The 20,273-nt window shown below is 51.0% G+C and overlaps 1 protein-coding gene and 1 non-coding gene across 2 annotated transcripts in view; one reads left to right on the top strand and one right to left on the bottom strand.

Moving 5' to 3' along the window:
• The window catches only part of LOC132577637 (transcription factor COE3-like), a 134,385-nt gene that overhangs the window by 97,989 nt on the left and 16,123 nt on the right, over positions 1–20,273 (top strand). The window contains 1 exon segment of the mRNA XM_060247427.1: positions 12,438–12,519. Coding sequence (XP_060103410.1) covers positions 12,438–12,519 — 82 coding nt within the window.
• Positions 7,857–7,923, bottom strand: TRNAI-AAU (transfer RNA isoleucine (anticodon AAU)). Its single transcript has one exon. It is a non-coding gene; the product is annotated as a tRNA-Ile (tRNA).

The raw sequence follows: 20,273 nt of genomic DNA, 5'->3' as shown, positions 1-20,273 counted from the left end.
TGCAAATTCAAATTTATGCGCTCGGAACAGAAGGTGTTCGGCAGCGTGGCTGGGAATTTGCATATTAAATGGGCAGAGTGGTACATTATGGATGCTAATGTATGCACATTGTCTTTATTTTTAACTCCCCGGGCCTGCATGCGCCGCTGCCGCTTAAGGAGGTGAAGGACTCCGACGTGTGTTTATTATTATATCTTTCTCTTGTCTCTTCGTCGAAAGTCAGTGGCACCGGAGGGGGAGGGCCGTGGGCATGGCAGAGCTGGGGGGGAGGGGGGGGGCTGCTGGATCACTGTCAATCTTGTATTGGGGAGCGGTACCCACCTCTCTCTCTCCTTCACCCTCTCTCTCTCTAAATTTATCTCTCTCCTTCCTCCGCCCTTTCTCCATGCCTTCCTTTCTTTGATTACCACCTGCGAGGATATCAGGAACTCCAGCCAACCGGCGTCTTAAGTCAGCAACTCTCTTTCCTTGAGATTGTTTCACGCGTGTGATTAATCTCCAAAGTTGCGCTTCTTTGGCAAGGGGAGGGGGGAGAAAAGGAAAGAGAAGCGATCTGGTCGAAGAGTTTGTTTGTGTCCCGGTTCTTTCGATCTAGCGCATGCTTCTGCCGACAGTCTGGTATCGTGGTGAAGCGTGCGGATTCTTAGCTCGGAGTCCCGGGTTTGATTCCCCACTCCTCCGCTTGCAGCTGCTGGAATGGCCTTAGGTCAGCCACAGCTCTGGTAGGAGCTGTCCTTGAAAGGGCAGCTGCTAGGAGAGCTCTCTCAGCCTCACTTACCTCACAGGGTGTCTTTTGTGGAGGAGGAAGGTAAAGGAGATTGTGAGCTGCTCTGAGATTTGGAGCGAAGGGTGGGGCATAAATCCAATATCGTTTTCTTCACCTTTCCTCTGAGGAGCTCAGGACAAGATTCAACCTTCTCTGTTTTCGCCAGTTTCATGTAGTGAAGTGTGCGGACTCTTACCTTGGAGAACCGGGTTTGATTCCCCGCTCCTCCACTTGCACCTGCTGGCATGGCCTTGGATCAGCCAGAGCTCTGGCAGAGGTTGTCCTTGAAAGGGCAGCTTCTGGGAGAGCTCTCTCAGCCCCACCCACCTCACAGGGTGTCTGTTGTGGGGGAGGAAGATAAAGGAGATTGTGAGCTGCTCTGAGATTCGGAATGGAGGGCGGGATACAGATCCAATGTCATCGTCATCTTCTTCTCACAAACAACCCTGCAAGGGAGATTAGGCTGAGACACAGACAGACCAACAGAGATTTTCTCAAAATCACCCAGCACGCTTCTTGGCAGTGTGGCGATTTGAATTCAGGTCTCCCCAGCTAACTGCTACCCCCCACTGACTCTCTGGGCAGGTTTGTACAGCATGTTCTGCATCAAAATACCGTGCCCTGCCCTGGATAGCCGAGGCAAGCCTGATCTCGTCAGATCTCGGAAGCTACGCAGGGCCGACTCTGGCGAGTATTTGGATGGGAGACCTCCTTGAAATACCAGCAGTCGGGAAGGCTGGGGCAGGCTTTATTCAGCCAACTCCCTTAATATCCTTCAGGACCCCCCCCCCATGCATTTGCTGCAGGTCTGCAGTTTCAGAACCCTACTTGGACTTTTAAAGGTTGTGCAGAATTTCAGTTCCCTCTTTTTAATATACGCTTCTGGTCCTCATGGAGGTGGCCACGCATTGGAAACGGTTGGTTTTGGCTCTAAGAAGATGATACTGGATTTATATGCCACCCTCCACTCCGAATTTCAGAGTCTCAGAGCACCTCACAATCCCCTTTATCTTCTTCCCCCACAACAGACACCCTGCGAGGTGGACGGGGCTGAGAGAGCTCCCCCAAAAGCTGCCCTTTCAAGGACAGCTCTGCCAGAGCTATGGCTGACTCAAGGCCATGCTAGCAGGAATAAATCCCAATAAGGCTGGGCTTTATTATTATACCCTCCTGAGGCCCCTCTGTTCTCCTAACCCTCCTCTCCCAGGCCCCGCCCACAAATCTCCAGGAATTTCCCAACCTGGAGTTGGCAACTTTAGACCTCTAGCCCATTCTCTGTGGATTTGTAAGATTCTAGGACAGTTTTGAAAAGTTTGGCCGTTTCCTTTTCTTTAATACTAGCTTCTAACTTTTTGCTGGAGTTCCTGATTTTTCTCAGCAAGCTGTTTGATTTCACAGAAATGTTCCTTGAAGATTTTACACATGTACTCTAGCGGGGTTGTTGACTGATTTCCATCCATGGTACCAGACGTTTAGACAAGATACTTCTAGGGAAAACAGAAAACAATGGGCTGAAATTAAATCAAAAGAGTTTCCGGCTCAACATTAGGAAGAAGTTCCTGACCGTTAGAGCGGTTCCACAGTGGAACAGGCTTCCTCCTCGGGAGGTGGTGGGCTCTCCTTCCTTGGAGGTTTTGAAACAGAGGCTAGATGGCCATCTGACAGCAATGAAGATCCCGTGAATTCAGGGGGAGATATTTGTGAGTTTCCTGTATTGTGCAGGGGTTGGACTAGATGACCCTGGAGGTTCCTTCCAACTCTATGATTCTATGAAAAGAGTTTCCGGCTCAACATTAGGAAGAACTTCCTCACCGTTAGAGCAGTTCCTCAGTGGAACAGGCTTCCTCCTTGGGAGGTGGTGGGCTCTCCTTCCTTGGAGGTTTTGAAACAGAGGCTAGATGGCCATCTGACAGCAATGGAAATCCTGTGAATTTAGGAAAGGAAAGGTCCCCTGTGCCAGCACCAGTCGTTTCCGACTCTGGGTTGATGTTGCTTTCACAACATTTTCATGGCAGACTTCTTATGGGTTGGTTTGCCATTGCCTTCCCCAGTCATCTACACTTTCCCCCCAGCAAGCTGGGTACTCATTTTACCCACCTCAGAAGGATGGAAGGCTGAGTCAACCTGAGCCGGCTACCTGAACCCAGCTTCCGCTGGGATCGAACTCAGGTCGTGAGCAGAGCTTAGAACTGCAGCTTTAACACTCTGCGCCGCGGGGCTCTTCCTGTGAATTTAGGGGAGGTGTTTGTGAGTTTCCTGCATTGTGCAAGGGGTTGGACTAGATAATCCTGGAGGTCCCTTCCAACTCTATGATTCTTCAGGCAGACGTATTCTCCCAACCACTAGGCAATAACACTTTCAAATAAACGTCCAATACTTCCAAATGTTCAACTCGTACAGCAACAGGCAAAACCGATTTAATGTCCTGTTTCGGACATCCGCTTTTCCCCAGCTTCTCAAACTTCAATATTAGAATCGCTTCTCACTCTCTTGCAACGCTGTAACAAAGACTTATCCACTAACCATCACGGATAAGTCTTTTTTACAGCGTTGTAAGGGAGTTTTGCCTGTTGCTGTACAGGTTGAATATTTGGAAATATTGGACGTTTATACGAAAGCGCTTTTGCCTAACGGTTGGGAGAATAATACGCGTGTCTGAAGAGAAGTGCTGTGATCGTATTTCTTCCACCTGAAGAGCAGACTTGTTTGGTGTAGTGGTTAAAGTGTGCGGACTCTTATCTGGGAGAACCGGGTTTGATTCCCCACTCCTCCACTTGCAGCTGCTGGAATGGCCTTGGGTCAGCCACAGCTCTGGCAGAGGTTGTCCTTGAACGGGCAGCTGCTGTGAGAGCCCTCTCCAGCCCCACCCACCTCTCAGGGTGTCTGTTGTGGGGGAGGGAGCTAAAGGAGATTATGAGCCGCTCTGAGACTCTTTGGAGTGGAGGGTGGGATATAAATCAATATCTTCATCTACCTCACAGGGTGTCTGTTGTGGGGGAGGAAGGGAAAGGAGATTGTGAGCCGCTCTGAGACTCTTCGGAGTGGAGGGTGGGATATAAATCCAATATCTTCATCTACCTCACAGGGTGTCTGTTGTGGGGGAGGAAGGGAAAGGAGATTGTGAGCCGCTCTGAGACTCTTCGGAGTGGAGGGCGGGATATAAATCCAATATCTTCATCTACCTCACAGGGTGTCTGTTGTGGGGGGGGGAGGGTAAAGGAGATTGTGAGCCACTCTGAGACTCTTCGGAGTGGAGGGCGGGATATAAATCCAATATCTTCTTCTTCTTTTTCTGGTGCTATGCTGATGTACATTGGGAAGTTAGAGCGGGACTGGAGAATCATTACTATTAGAAGATGTTGAGAATATACGTCTTTAAGAGGCGCGCATCGCGGAGCCTACGGGTTTCTCCCTAGTCTCACTCTCTGTGTGACTCTTTTTCGGTTGCGCAGCCGCGAGTGTGGAGGGGTGCGTGCCTGATCAGAGCGGGCTTCGCCTCCCCCCCGGCCTCTCCGGAGTGCGCGTGCGGCTGCTGCCCATCAATTATGGATGCTAGGATGACAATTATAGGACCCTGCACAAGCATGCTAAATATTTCATCAGCTTGGAAAGCTGCTGGGGAATAGATCGCCCTCTCCAGCTGCCACCCGCTTTCTCCGGGGCAGCTGATCTCTGCTCCCGGCTGCCTCTCTCTCTCTCTCTCTTGCCTCCTTCCCCAGCTCTTTCCTAGAAACCTTGAGCCGGGAGGGACCTCAAGGGGCATCTAGTGCAACCCCCCGCACAACAAAGGGAGTTTATAACCACCAACCCACTCCCCCAGGGACCCCTACTCTGTGCCCAAAGGAAGGGGGGGAACCTCCACTCTGGACCAGGAGGAAAATTCCTTCCTGACGAGGGCTTTTTTTTTGTAGAAAAAGCCCAGCAGGGGCTCATTTGCATACTAGGCCACACCCCTGACATCACCGCTGTTTCATGTACTGCTATTTTGTAGAATAAAACCCAGCAGGAACTCATTTGCATACTAGGCCACGCCCCTGACATCACCACTGTTTCATGTAGGGCAATTTTTAGGAAAAGCCCAGCAGGAACTCATTTGCATACTAGGCCACGCTCCTGACATCACCATTGTTTCATGTAGGGCTATTTTGTGGGGAAAGCCCAGCAGGAACTAATTTGCATATTAGGCCACACCCCTGATGTGACCATTGTTTCACGTAGAGCTATTTTGCAGGAAAAGCCCAGCAGGAACTCATTTGCATATTAGGCCGCACCCCTGATGGGACCATTGTTTCATGTAGGGCTATTTTGCAGGAGAAGCCCAGCAGGAACTCATTTGCATACTAGGCCACACCCCTGACATCACCACTGTTTCATGTAGGGCTATTTTGTAGAAAAGGCCCAGCAGGAACTCATTTGCTCATTATGCCACGCCCCTGATGTCACCATTGTTTCAGGCAGCGGTTTTTTGTAGAAAAAGCCCAGCAAGAATTTGTTTGCATGTTAGGCCACACCTCGTGACATCACCTTTGTTTCGTTTGGGGCTTTTTTTGACCAAAAATGCCCAGCAGGGATTCATTGGCACATTAGACCACGCCCCTGCCGTCGCCATTGTTTCACTCAGAGCTTCTTTGTCGAAAAAGCCCAGCAGGAACTCATTTGCATATTAGGCCACGCCCCTGATGCCCAGCCAGCCAGAATTGCGTTCCTGCTCCAAAAAAAGCCCTGATCCTGCTTGACCCCAGGATCACAGGGGGCATGTAAGCCCTTCCCGCCCTCCCTCCCATGATCTGCCTGAATGCAAAGATCCTCGGGAACGTGGCAAACGCCCTGGGCCAGCTTCAGCATTCCAGCCACCCCCCGTCGTGCCAGAATTTGAAGGGTGTATCCTGGGACGCCTCCCGATGAGGCCGAGGGTTCTATTCTTTGCACACAATCTGAATCAATTGAAGGGATACCAGGTGGCCCAGCGCCCATCTCTTTCCCAGGGCAAATGTCCGGCTGGATCGTGCCCTGTGGAACAGTGACCGGACTCCAGGTGGTGGCTGGAGGTCTCCCAGGACTACAGCTGATCTCCAAGCAACAGAGATCAGTTCCCCTGGAGAAAATGGCCGCTTTTGGAGATGGACTGTATAGCACAGGGGTGGCCAAACTGGAGCTCAGGAGCCGCATGTGTCTCTTTCACACGCCTTGTGTGTCTCCTGAAGCCTCCATTGCCCCGTCAGCCGGCTTGGAGAAGGCATTTGTCTCTTTTAAATCACTTCTCCAAGCCAAGCCATCTGCCAGCTTGGAGAAGGCATTTAAAGTTAAAGATGCTCCCCCCCATATCCATTTGCCTTCCTTCCTTAGGGAGTGTGGCCCTAACGGTGGATGTTCTGATGGCCTCTGATTTTGGCCACTGTGCAACACAAACTGTTGGACTGGATGGGCCATTGGCCTGATCCAACATGGCTTCTCTTATGTTCTTCTGTCTGGGGCAGTGATACTCTGTATTCTTGATATTTGGGGTGGGGCACAGTGGGAGGGCTTCTAGTGTGCTGGCCCACTGATGGACGTCCTGCTGGCACCTGGGTTTTTTGGCCACTGTGTGACACAGAGTGTTGGACTGAGTGGGCTATTGGCCTGATCCAACATGGCTTCTCTTATGTTCTTATGTCTGGGGCAGTGATGCTCTGTATTCTTGGTGTTTGAGGCGGCACAGTGGGAGGGCTTCTAGTGTGCTGGCCCCACTGATGGACCTTCTGGTGGCACCTGGGTTTTTTGGCCACTGTGTGACACAGATTGTTGGGCTGGATGGGCCATTGGCCTGATCCAACAGGGCTTCTCTTAGGTTCTTATGTCTGGGGCAGGGATGCTCTGTATTCTTGGTGCTTGGAGGCGGGCACAGTAGGAGGGCTTCTAGTGTCCTGGCCCCACTGATGGACCTCCTGATGGTGCCTGGTTTTTTTGGCCTCTGTGTGACACAGAGTGTTGGACTGTATGGGGCATTGGCCTGATCCAACAGGGCTTCTCTTAGGTTCTTATTGGAAGCAAAGAAGCGGGAAGTGGCATGCAAATGAAGAATTCCAGGTTCAATCCGCATTTTTAAAGATATGCAACCAGTAAGCAAGCTTATGAAAGAAATGCCCAACTGAAAAAGGAACTCCAAATGAGGATTTTTGAGGGGGCAGAGGTGACGGATTCTTTGGAAATGGATCTCTCAGTTTCTCTCCAGCTGAACAGAGGGAGGGCTGGATCTAGGGTGGCCAACCTCTAGGCAGGGACTGGAAATTTCCTGGAAGTACAACCAATCCCCAGACCAGAGAGATCTGCTGCCCTGGAGAAAATGTCTGGCATTATACCCTGCTGAGGTTAGGGTTGCCAATCCCCAGGTGGGGGCAGGGGATCCCCCGGTTTGGAGGCCCTCCCCTCCTGCTTCAGGGTCATCAGAAAGTGGAGGGAGGGGAGAGAAATGTCTGCTGGGAATTCTGCCTCAAGCATCTGCGCCCCCCCCCCCCGACTTATTCCCATAAGAAATAATGGAGAATTGATCCGCGGGTATCTGGGGCTCTGAGGGGGGAAATGCTTGAGGCAGAGGCACCAAATTTTCAGTATATCATCCAGTGCTTGTCCCCAAAACACCCTCCAAGTTTCAAAAGGATTGGAGCAGGCGGTCCAATTCTGTGAGCCCCAAACGAAGGTGCCCCTATCCTTCCTTATTTCCTGTGGAAGGGAGGCATTTAAAAAGGTGTGCGGTCCCTTTAAATGTGACGGCCAGCACTCCCTTGGGAGTTCAGTGGTGCTTGCCACACCCTTGCTCCTGGCTCCACCCCCAAAGTCTCCTGGCTCCACCCCCAGAGTCCTCAGATATTTCTTGAATTGGACTTGGTAACCCTAACTGAGGTCCCCAGATCCCACTCTCACTAGGCCCTACCCCCAAACCCCCCGGGGCTGACAACCCTATATGGCAGTGGTGGCCAACATATGAAGCTGCCTTATACTGAATCAGACCCTCGGTCCATCAAAGTCAGTCTTGTCTTCTCAGACTGGCAGCGGCTCTCCAGGGTCTCCAGCTGAGGTTTTGCACACCTCTTTGCCTGGACCCTTTTTTAGTTGGAGATGCCGGGGATTGAACCTGGGACCTTCTGCTTATTAAGCAGATGCTCTACCACTGAGCCACCGTCCCTCCCCAATGGTAGCTCTCTAGATTTTTTTTTTGCCTACAACTCCCATCAGCCCCACCCAGCATGGCCAATGGCTGGGGCTGATGGGAGTTGTAGGCAGAAAACATCTGGAGAGCTACCGTTGGCCACCCCTGCTCTGTGGTTTCCTCCAGGTTCTTCGCCCCTTTTTCCTTCTTGTGTCTTTTGAGTTGTGACATGAAAACAGTGGCCAGGGTAAAGGCAAGGAGGGAATACTTTGCCACCTCCGTGAGGGGAGGGCAGCTCTGGCTCGCAAACCAAATCTGCATGGAGAGCAGCCCTCTCTCCCAGACGCCTGGCTTTTCCCCTAACACTCCCCCCCTTCCTCCCCTTTCCCCTGGGCTCAGATTTCTCCAGGGTTTGTATTCCCTGACTGATCGTTCCCTGCAGCCATATAGCCCATTAGCTGCCTCCAAGGCAGCTGAGGATCAGTTACCAATCAATACCCTCTTAAGAAGAGAAGGATGTGTGTGCTCCTTAAAGGGGCCGGCGTGGAGGCAGGGGGTGGGAGGAAGGGAAGAACACAACCTGGTAGATCATGCCACGGGCAAATGGTTCGGATGGGTGCAGAAGGGTGTGGAAATATGCATTTGATCTAACCCTCAAGCATGCTCAAATGCTTGTACCTCTCTGACTTCGGTGTAGTGGTGAAGTGCGCGGACTCTTATCTGGGAGAACCGGGTTCAATTCCCCACGCCTCCACCTGCTGGAATGGCCTTGCATCAGCCAGAGCTCTCCCCGAAGTTGTCCTTGAAAGGGCAGCTACTGTGAGAGGTCTCTCAGCCCCACCCACCTCACAGGGTGCCTGTTGTGGGGGAGGAAGATAAAGGCGATTATGAGCCGCTCTGAGACTCTGATTCAGAGAGAAGGGCAGGGTATAAATCTGCAGTCCTCCTCCTTCTTGTAGAGTCCTCTCAGCCCCAGCCACCTTACAGGGTGTATGTTGTGGGGGAGGAAGATAAAGGCGATTATGAGCCGCTCTGAGACTCTGATTCAGAGAGAAGGGCAGGGTATAAATCTGCAGTCCTCCTCCTTCTTGTAGAGTCCTCTCAGCCCCACCCACCCCACAGGGTGTATGTTGTGGGGGAGGAAGATAAAGGCGATTATGAGCCGCTCTGAGACTCTGATTCAGAGAGAAGGGCAGGGTATAAATCTGCAGTCCTCCTCCTTCTTGTAGAGTCCTCTCAGCCCCAGCCACCTCACAGGGTGTATGTTGTGGGGGAGGAAGATAAAGGCGATTATGAGCCGCCCTGAGACTCTGATTCAGAGAGAAGGGCAGGGTATAAATCTGCAGTCCTCCTCCTTCTTCTAGTCCTCTCAGCCCCACCCACCTCACAGGGTGTATGTTGTGGGGGAGGAAGATAAAGGCGATTATGAGCCGCCCTGAGACTCTGATTCAGAGAGAAGGGCAGGGTATAAATCTGCAGTCCTCCTCCTTCTTGTAGAGTCCTCTCAGCCCCACCCACCTCACAGGGTGTATGTTGTGGGGGAGGAAGATAAAGGAGATTATGAGCCTCTCTGATTCAGAGAGAAGGGCAGGGTATAAATCTGCAGTCGTCTTCTTCTTCTTCATTGTATTTAAAAAGCATTCAAGTCCCTAGTCCTCATGGTTGAGGGAGAAATTTTGGAGCCTAGGACTCCTCTGGCTGAAATCTATAGGTTTAATCAGATGATTGGTTTAATGCCGGGGTGGCCAAACTGTGACTTGGGAGCTGACTGGATCCAACCCACCAGGTAACCCTGAGTTCTGAGCTTTATGGACGAGACGCTTCCGTATGCCCACTGTTTTCACACCGTTCGTAATGTTCTTAATCCCTTTGATTCCTTCCTTCAGTCATTTCCCCTTCACACACACAAAAAATGACCCAGTTGCTCAGGGGTCCCCAGCCTTTTTAAGCCCATGAGTGCCTTTTGAATTCTGACACAGGTTGGTGGGCACACACACAAAATGGCTGCCGTAGGAGGCGGAGCCACACACACAGAGGAAGCCTAGGTGCAGGAGTGGATGCTTTTAAAAATACCCTGGGGAATGGGCAGGAATGGGCAGGGCATTTTTTGCAGCAGGAGCTCCTTTGCATATTAGGCCACGCCTCCCTAATGTAACCAATCCTCCTGGAGCTTGCAGCAGGCCCTGTACGAAGAGCCCTGTGAGCTCTTGGAGGACTGGCTACATCAGGGAGGTGTGGCCTAATATGCAAAGGAGTTCCTGCTACCAAAAAAAAAAGCCCTGGTGAGTGGGAGAGAATAAAACCAGTGTGGTGGTGTCAGCTGCATCTGGTACAGCATTATTTGAATCTGCCCGGCTAGATTTCCAGTAGCATGCTGGGTAGTGCCCACCCTGGCCCCAAACACTTCTAAAAAAAAATTAAGAAAAGGTGTCAAAATAGGGTTGTCAATCCCCAGGTGGGGGCAGGGGATCCCCCGGTTAGGAGGCCCTCCCCCCGCTTCAGGGTCATCAGAAAGCGGGGGGAGGGGAGGGAAATGTCTGCTGGGAACTCTATTATTCCCTATGGAGATTTATTCCCATAGAAAATCATGGAGAATTGATCTGCGGGTATCTGCGGCTCTGGGGGGGCCCCTGTTTTTTGGAATAGAGGTACCAAATTTTCAGTATAGCATGTAGTGCCTCTCCTAAAAATACCCCCCAAGTTTAAAAAGATTGGACCAGGGGGTCCAATTCTATGAGCCCCAAAAGAAGGTGCCCCTATCCTTCATTATTTCCTATGGAAGGAAGGAATTTAAAAAATGTGCCGTCCCTTGAAATGTGATGGCCAGAACTCCCTTTGGAGTTCAATTATGCTTGTCACAGCCTTGATCTTGGCTCCACCCCTAATGTCTCCTGGCTCCATCCCCAAAGTCTCCTGGCTTCACCCCCAAAGTCCCCAGATATTTCTTGAATTGGATTGGCAACCCTATGTCAAAATCATGGGCACCATTTTAAAGGCTCCTGTTTTAGCCATACCACGGCTTTTTCTTTAGCAGGAACGCAGTTCCGGCTAGCTTGGCGTCTGGAGGTGTGGTCTAATATGCAAAGGAGTTCATGCTGTGCTTTTTCTACAAAAAAAGCCCCGTGTGAAACAATGATGACATCAGGGGTGTGGCCTAATATGCAAAGGAGTTCCTGCTGGGCTTTTTCTGTTTAAAAAAATCCTGACCCTACCTCTACATGAGACAGCTTCCTAGAGACCCATGGCACAGTGAGTAGAAGCAAAGGTTGCCAGGTTCAATTCAAGAAATATCTGGAGACTTGGGGGGGCGGAGCCAGGAGACTTGGGGGTGGAGCCAGGAGCCAGGTTGTGATAGACATAATTGAACTCCAAAGGGGGTTCTGGCCATCACATTTAAAGGGACCGCACACCTTTTAAATGCCTTCCCTCCACTGGAAATAAGGAAACATGGGGGCACCCTCTTTGGGGGCTCATACCCTCCTAGTCCGATCTTTTTCGAAAATCGTTGGGGGGTGTTTTGAGGAGTGGCACCGGATGCTATGCTGAAAATTTGGTGCCTTTACCTCAAAAAATAGCTCCCCCCTCCCCAGGCCTCAGATACCCGGGAATCAATTCTCCATTATACTCTATGGGAATCGGTCTCCATAGGGGATAGTGGAGTGCCCAGCAGACATTTCCCTCCTCTCCCTCTGCTTTCTGATGACCCTGAAGTGAGGGGAGGGGCTCCAAACTGGGGGATCCCCTGTCCTCACCTGGGGATTGGCAACCCTAGTCGAAGCCTAGAGACGACGCTGGGCGATCCGTGTTTAGACCTTCCACCAAGCATTCTCCGAAGGAAGCAACCTTGTGAGCTTCTTCTAGAAGATCCTGGTGGCTGGGGTTTCTTGGAGGAAATGCCTGGAAAATCTGAGGTGGGATCTCGCCGCCTCTTTATCTCCCTTGGGCCTTGGGTTGCCAATCCCCAGGTGGGGGCAGGGGATCCCCCGGTTTGGAGGCCCTCCCCCGGTTTGGAGGGTCATCAGAAAGCGGGGGGAGGGGAGGGAACTCTATTATTCCCTATAGAGATTTATTCCCATAGAAAATCATGGAGAATTGATCTGCGGGTATCTGGGGCTCTGTGGGGGCTGTTTTTCGGGGTAGAGGCACCAAATTTTCAGTATAGCATCTAGTGCCTCTCCCCAAGATACCCCCCAAGTTTCAAAAAGATTGGACTAGGGGGTCCAATTCTATGAGCCCCAAAAGGAGGTGCCCCTATCCATTATTTCCTATGGAAGGAAGGCATTGAAAAGGTGTGCCGTCCCTTTAAATGTGATGCCCAGAACTCCCTTTGGAGTTCAATTATGCTTGTCACAGCCTTGCTCTTGGCTCCACTCCTAATGTCTCCCAGCTCCACCCCCAAAGTCTCCTGGCTCCACCCCCAAAGTCCCCAGATATTTCTTGAATTGGACTTGGCAACCCCATTTGGGCCGCAGCCCCCAGCTCGAGCCCCCTGCGCTGGATCCCGCCCTCTCGCTAACGGCAATGCCCTCCTTTGTCTCCTTCTAGATTTTTCCTCAAGTTCTTCCTCAAATGCAACCAGAATTGCCTAAAGAATGCCGGGAACCCCAGAGACATGCGACGTTTCCAGGTGAGACACTTCCCTTTTGAGCCGGCTGCTTGGAACAAAGCAGCGTTCTGGTCCCCTCTCTCGTTGCCTTCACCCGGGCAGATCTCCAGGAAAGGGAGCAGTGGCCACCCCGGGCTGTGGTTTTGGAGCATGGGTTTTCCCAGGGGGTCCCAACAGAATATAAAAGGAGAGAAGCTCTAAGGGTAAAGGGGTCATAGGGGTCAAAACAAGCCTCCTTAATTACTCATCAGTCTGTCTGTCTGTCTCTCTGTCTACACCTCTCTTTGTCAGTGGTCCCAACCTTTTTGGCACCAGGGACCAGTTTTGTGGAAGACAATTATTCCACGGACCAGCAGCAGGGTGGAATGGGAGCCGATGGTTTCAGGATGATACAATTGTGCACTTTATTTCTGTTAGTTTGGTGTGCTGATGAAGTATGTGGACTCTTATCTGGGAGAACCGGGTTTGATTCCCCATTCGTCCACTTGCACCTGCAGGAATGGCCTTGGGTCAGCCAGAGCTTTCTTATCTGGGAGAACCGGGTTGGATTCCCCACTCCTCCACTTGCAGCTGCTGGAATGGCCTTGGGTCAGCCAGAGCTCTCTTATCTGGGAGAACCGGGTTGGATTCCCCACTCCTCCACTTGCAGCTGCTGGAATGGCCTTGGGTCAGCCAGAGCTCTCTTATCTGGAAGGACAGGGTTGGATTCCCCACTCCTCCACTTGCACCTGCTGGAATGGTCTTGGGTCAGCCAGAGCTCTCTTATCTGGGAGAACAGGGTTGGATTCCCCACTCCTCCACTTGCAGCTGCTGGAATGGTCTTGGGTCAGCCAGAGCTCTCTTATCTGGGAGAACCGGGTTGGATTCCCCACTCCTCCACTTGCAGCTGCTGGAATGGCCTTGGGTCAGCCAGATCTCTCTTATCTGGGAGAACCGGGTTGGATTCCCCACTCCTCCACTTGCAGCTGCTGGAAAGGCCTTGGGTCAGCCATAGCTCGCATACCTGGGAGAACCGGGTTGGATTTCCCACTCCTCCACTTGCACCTGCCGGAATGGCCTTGGGTCAGCCATAGCTCTCTTACCTGGGAGAACCGGGTTGGATTCCCCACTCCTCCACTTGCACCTGCTGGAATGGCCTTGGATCAGCCAGAGCTCTCGCACAGTTGTTTTTGAAAGGGCAGCTTCTGGGAGAGCTCTCTCAGCCCCACCCACCTCACAGGGTGTCTGTTGCGGGAGAGGAAGGGAAAGGAGATTGTGAGCTGCTTTGAAATGCTGAGATTCAGAGTGGAGGGCAGGATATAAACCCAATGTTGTCTTCTTATTATTGTTATTATTACTACATTGTAATATATAATAAAATGATTATACAACTCACAGCCCAGTTGCTAACAGGCCACGAACTGGTACTGGTCCGCAGCCCAGAGGATGTGGACCCCTGCTCTATGGAACTGCTAGATCTGAGGCCAGGAATACCTTAGAGACCAACAGAATTTTCACAGTGCAAGCTTTCAGCAGTCAAAACTCACCTTGTCCGATGCTTTACGGTTGCAATCACGCTCACGAAATAGCGCCCTTTCAATCCCCTTTCAGTGCACTTCCCAATTGGATTGGGCCAGTTCACGCAGTGAAATCCGGTTGGAAAGTGCATTGAAAGTGTGTTATTTGGTGTGCGTGTGGGATCGCAGCTTGTACGTGCCTGACAAAGGGAGTGTTCTGTTGAAAGCACATATCCCCTACCCAAGTTTTTTCGGTCTGCAAGGTACTTGCGGACTTGAATTGAGCAGCAGACCAACACAGCTAGGCTCTGGAATTATATATGTCGCTGTATTTCTTTGTGTGTGTTTCTGCCTGTCTGTCTAGGGCTGACGGACTGGCTATATGTTTGTACATTTATCTATATCTACCTATGGAACTAGATTTAGGAGGGTGGCCGTTTTGGCCTAAAGCAATAGAACAAAGTTTGAGTCCACGGGCGCCTTGAAGGCCAACCAAGTTTTATTCTGGATTTCAGCTTACACACATGTGCCCATATGAACATAAGAACATAAGAGAAGCCCTGTTGGATCAGGCCAGTGGCCCCTCCAGTCCAACAGTCTGTGTCACAGAAGAGAAGCCCTGGTGGATCAGGCCAATGGCCCATCCAGTCCAACACTCTATGTCACATAAGAACACCAGAGAATCCATATTGGATCAGGCCAATGGCCCATCCAGTCCAACACTCTGTGTCACATAAGAACACAAGAGAAGCCATATTGGATCAGGCCAGTGGCCCCTCCAGTCCATCACTCTGTGTCTCATAAGAACACAAGAGAAGCCATATTGGATCAGGCCAATGGCCCATCCAGTCCAACACTCTGTGTCACATAAGAACATAAGAGAAGCCCTGTTGGATCAGGCCAGTGGCCCATCCAGTCCAACACTCTGTGTCACATAAGAACACAAGAGAAGCCATATTGGATCAGGCCAATGGCCCATCCAGTCCAACACTCTGTGTCACATAAGAACACAAGAGAAGCCATATTGGATCAGGCCAATGGCCCATCCAGTCCAACACTCTGTGTCACATAAGAACATAAGAGAAGCCATGTTAGATCAGGCCAATGGCCCATCCAGTCCAACACTCTGTGTCACACAGTTGCAAAAAAAATTGATATATACACACACACTGTGGCTAATAGCCACTGATGGACCTCTACTCCATATTTTTATCTAAACCCCTCTTGAAGCTGGCTATGCTTGTAGCCGCCACCACCTCCTGTGGCAGTGAATTCCACATGTTAATCACCCTTTGGGTGAAGAAGGACTTCCTTTTATCTGTTTTAACCTGTCTGCTCAGCAATTTCATCGAATGCCCACGAGTTCTTGTATTGTGAGAAAGGGGGGAAAGTACTTCTTTCTCTACTTTCTCCATCCCATACATTATCTTGTAAACCTCTATCATGTCACCCCGCAGTCGATGTTTCTCCAAGCTAAAGAGTCCCAAGCGTTTCAACCTTTCTTCATAGGAAGCTTCTACCCAGAATTAAACTTCGTTGGTCTCAAAGATGCCCCCTGGACACAAACTTTGTCCCATCCAGGGCTTCTTCTTCGTTTTGATCAGGAACATACAGGAAGGCGGGTCCAACTGGCATGATGTCAGCGGGTGTGACCTAACATGCAAATAAGTCCCTGCTGTGTTTTTTTCCCTACAAAAAAGGCCTGTGTCGAACAATGGTGATGTCAGGGGGTGTGGCCTAGTATGCAAATACATTCCTGCTAGGCTTTTTCTACAAAAGGAAGCCCTGGTTCTATCTATGGGATTGTCTTTCCATCTGCGTTCATCTCTCTGTGTAATGTCTTTCTGTCTAACCGTCATCTGTCTGTCTGTGTACCGAACTCATTTTTTTTTATATCACAAACATAAAAAAACATTTAAACAATTAAACTGTTAAAAATTCAAGATGGAAATACTGATTCCGTGAACTTAGGGGGAGGTATTTGTGAATTTCCTGTATTGTGCAGGGGGTTGGACTAGAAGACCCTGGAGGTCCCTTCCAACCCTATAATTCTATGATTCTATTCTATGATTCTACTTTACACAGAAAGTGCTTAAAATGTGGAGTATGCTCCATCTCCTCCTACTCTTCTTCTACTTCTCCCCCTTCTCCTCCTCCTCTTCTTCTCCTCCTCCTCCTTCTCTGCTTATTCTCTTTCTCCTCCTCCTTCTCCTTCTCCTCCTCCTCTTCCTCTCCTCCTCCTCTTCCTCCTCCTCCTCTCCTTCTCCTCCTCCTTCTCTTCTTCTCTTCCTTTCCTCCTCCGATTCCTCCTTCTCTTCTTCCTCCCCCTCTTCTCCTCCTCCTTCTCTTCTTCTCTTTCTCCCCCTCTTCTTCTTCTCCTTCTTCTCCTCTTCCTCTCCTCCTCCTCCTCCTCCTCTTCTTCTTCTCCTTCTCTTCTTCCTCTTCTCCTTCTCCTCCTCCTCTTCTTCTTCTTCTCCTTCTCCTCTTCCTCCTCTTCTACTTTTTCTCCTCCTCTTCCTCTCCTCCTCCTCCTTCTCTTCCTCCTCCCCCTCTCCTTCTCCTCCTCCTCTTCCTTTCCTCCTCCAACTCCTCCTTCTCTTCTTCCTCCCCCTCTTCTCCTCCTCCTTCTCTTCTTCTTCTCTTTCTCCTCCTCCTCCGCTTCTTCTTCTTCTCCTTCTTCTCCTCTTCCTCTCCTCCTCCTCTTCTCCTCCTCCTCCTCCTCCTCCTCTTCTTCTTCTCCTTCTCCTTCTCTTCTTCCTCCTCTTCTACTTCTCCTCCTCCTCTTCTTCTTCTTCTTCTTCTTCTTCTTCTTCTCCTCCTTTTCCTCTTCCTCCTCTTCTACTTCTTCTCCTCCTCCCCATGTTTCCATGGCAAAATGAAGATCTAGATCTGGGTCTCCCAGACCGTCATTGACCCCTGCACCACTCACATTGGCTCTCACTTAGCACCCAACAGGTAGGGAAAGGCCATGGCCAGACCTCTGCCTTGTTGCTCTGGGTGGCTCTGCGGCCCTGTGGCTGTTCATAGGCCGACGGCCACGCCTCAGGGGGAGCTGCCATCTCCGAAGGGAGCCCCGGCCTGGCCTCCCCTCCCCTCGGAGCCCCCGCCACTTCTCCCTCCTGCTCCCTCATCAAGGGGGGTGTGCTGGGCTGCTCCGCCAGCCGCTGGCACCCGCGCTATGCAAATTGGCATGGCTGTTAATCATGTAAAAATGTCACAATTACCATATCGTTATAAGAGGAACCTGATGATGAAGCCACGTGGCAGCAGACAGTGCCGCTGAAGGCCCGGGGAGTCCCCTCTTCGCCCACAGGCCCAGCGGAGACCTCGGGGGTTGCCAGTCTCCAGGTGGGGGCTGGAGATCTCCAGGAATTGCAGCTGATCTCCGTGTACGGAGGTCACTTCACCCGGACAAAATGGCTGCTTCTGTGGTTGGGCTGGATGGGTGGTTTGTCCTGCTGAGGTCCCTCCCCTGACTCCACCCCCCAAAATCTCCAAGAATTTCTTCGCTCAGAGTTGGCAACCCTGCAAGAACCCTTCATTGCGCAGCCCCAGTATCTTTTACTAGAGAGCCAGTTTGGTGTAGTGGTTAAGTGTGCGGACTCTTATCTGGGAGAACCGGGTTTGATTCCCCACTCCTCCACTTGCACCTGCTAGCATGGCCTTGGGTCAGCCATAGCTCTGGCTGGAGTTGTCCTTGAAAGGGCAGCTGCTGTGAGAGTCCTCTCCAGCCCCACCCACCTCACAGGGTGTCTGTTGTGGGGGGGGGAGGAAGGGAAAGGAGATTGTGAGCCGCTCTGAGACTCTTTGGAGTGGAGGGCGGGATATAAATCCAATATCTTCTTACTAGAGTTAACATAAGAGAAGCCATGATGCATCAGGCCAGTGGCACATCTAGCGCAGCACTCTGTGTCACACAGTGGCCAAAAACCCAGGAGGACATCAGTGGGGCCAGGACACTAGAAGCCCTCCCACTGTGTCCACCCACCAAGCACCAAGAATACATAGCATCACTGCCCCAGACATAGGAACATAAGAGAAGCCCTGTTGGATCAGGCCAATGGCCCATCCAGTTCAACACTCTGTCACACAGTGGCCAAAAAAACCCAAGTGCCATCAGGAGGTCCATCAGTGGGGCCAGGACACTAGAAGCCCTCCCACTGTGCCCCCTCAAGCACCAAGAATACAGAGCATCACTGCCCCAGACAGAATGTTCCCTCTACCTTGTGGTTAAGAGCCACTCATGGACCTCTGCTCTTAAGAACATAAGAGAAGCCATGATGGATCAGGCCAGTGGCCAATCTAGCGCAGCACTCTGTGTCACACAGTGGCCAAAAACCCAGGAGGACATCAGTGGGGCCAGGACACTAGAAGCCCTCCCACTGTGTCCACCCACCAAGCACCAAGAATACAGAGCATAACTGCCCCAGACATAGGAACATAAGAGAAGCCCTGTTGGATCAGGCCAATGGCCCATCCAGTTCAACACTCTGTCACACAGTGGCCAAAAAACCCCAAGTGCCATCAGGAGGTCCATCAGTGGGGCCAGGACACTAGAAGCCCTCCCACTGTGCTCCCCCAAGCACCAAGAATACAGAGCATCTCTGCCCCAGACAGAATGTTCCCTCTAACTTGTGGTTAAGAGCCACTCATGGACCTTTGCTCTTAAGAACGTAAGAGAAGCCGTGTTGGATCAGGCCAGTGGCCCCTCCAGTCCAACTCTGCTTCACACAGTGGCCAGAAAAACCAGGTGCCATTAGGAGATCCATCAGTAGGGCCAGGACACTAGAAGCCATCCCACTGCTGCCCCCCAAGCAGCAAGAATACAGAGCATCACTGCCGCAGACAGAGAGTTCCATCGATCTCCTGTGGCTAATAGCCAGTGATGGACCTCTGCTCCAGGTGTTCTCCACATGGATGGAGACTAGTGCATGGACTAGCATTGCCCATCCTCAGGTGGGGGCACGGGATCCCCCAGTTTGGAAGTCCTCCCCCTGCTTCAGGGTCATCAGAAAGTAGGGGTGAGGGAGGGGAAATGTCTGCTGGGCATTCCATTATACTCTGCGGAGACTGATTCCCATAGGGTATAATGGAGAATTGATCTGCGGGTATCTGGGACTCGGTGCTGTTTTTTTTGAGGTAGAGGCACCGAATTTTCTGCATAGCATCCAGTGCCTCTCCTCAAAACACCCTCCAAGTTTCAAAAGGATTGGACCAGGGGGTCCAATTCTACGAGCCCCAAAAGAAGGTGCCCCTCTCCATTATTTCCAAATGGAGGGAAGGCATTTAAAAAGGCAAATGGCCAGGTGTGATGGCCAGAACTCGCTTTGGGGTTCAATTATGCTTGCCACACCCTTGACCCTGGCTCCACTCCCAAAGCCCCCAGATATTTCTTGAGTCAGACCTGACAACCCTAATGTGGACTGAAGCATGGGCTTTACTTGCGAGTAGGCCCCTTCCCCCAGTATTGCATCGCCATCCAGCCTCATCGTGGGCATTTTTGTTGCTCTTAGTGCATCTCTTTTACACGCGTTCAAAGCAAATGTATGCCGCCTATGCTCATTTAATGCCAAAAGAAGATTGCATGCATTTAACTAGCTAAAAAAAATAATTTAGCGCAGTGAAACGGGAAAGGGCTGTTAGGTTTGCCTAGAGAAGAAGAGAATGTGGCATGGAAGTTTCAAGTCCAAATCACACCAAGAAGAAGAAGAAGAAGAAGAAGAAGAAGAAGAAGAAGAAGAAGAAGAAGAAGAAGAAGAAGAAGAAGAAGAAGAAGAAGAAGAAGAAGAAGAAGAAGAAGAAGAAGAAGAAGAAGAAGAAGAAGAAGAAGAAGAAGAAGAAGAAGAAGAAGAAGAAGAAGAAGAAGAAGAAGAAGAAGAAGAAGAAGAAGAAGAAGGTGATGATATTCGATTTATATCCTGCCCTATACTCTGAATCTCAGAGTGGTCACAATCTCCTTTACCTTCTTTCCCAACAACAGACACCCTGTGAGGTGTGGGTGAGGCTGAGAGAGCTCTTCCAGAAGCTGCCCTTTCAAGGACAACCTCTGCCAGAGCTATGGCTGACCCAAGGCCATTCCAGCAGCTGCAAGTGGAGGAGTGGGGAATCAAACCGGTTCTCCCAGATAAGAGTCCACGCACTTCACCACTACAGCAAACTGACAGGGATGAGAAACATTCATCCCTGGGGATTTCCCGTAATTTTGTCCTGAAGTGGTCTCTCTTTCATGCCGAGGAAAAAGGGCTGCCAACTCCAGGCTAGGAAATTCTTGGGGATGTT

The sequence above is a fragment of the Heteronotia binoei genome, chromosome 9 (assembly GCF_032191835.1).
Source record: "Heteronotia binoei isolate CCM8104 ecotype False Entrance Well chromosome 9, APGP_CSIRO_Hbin_v1, whole genome shotgun sequence".
NCBI classification, from domain to species: Eukaryota; Metazoa; Chordata; class Lepidosauria; order Squamata; family Gekkonidae; genus Heteronotia; species Heteronotia binoei.
Note: the sequence above shows the minus strand (reverse complement) of the source record. Positions and strands in the feature narration are given on the sequence as shown.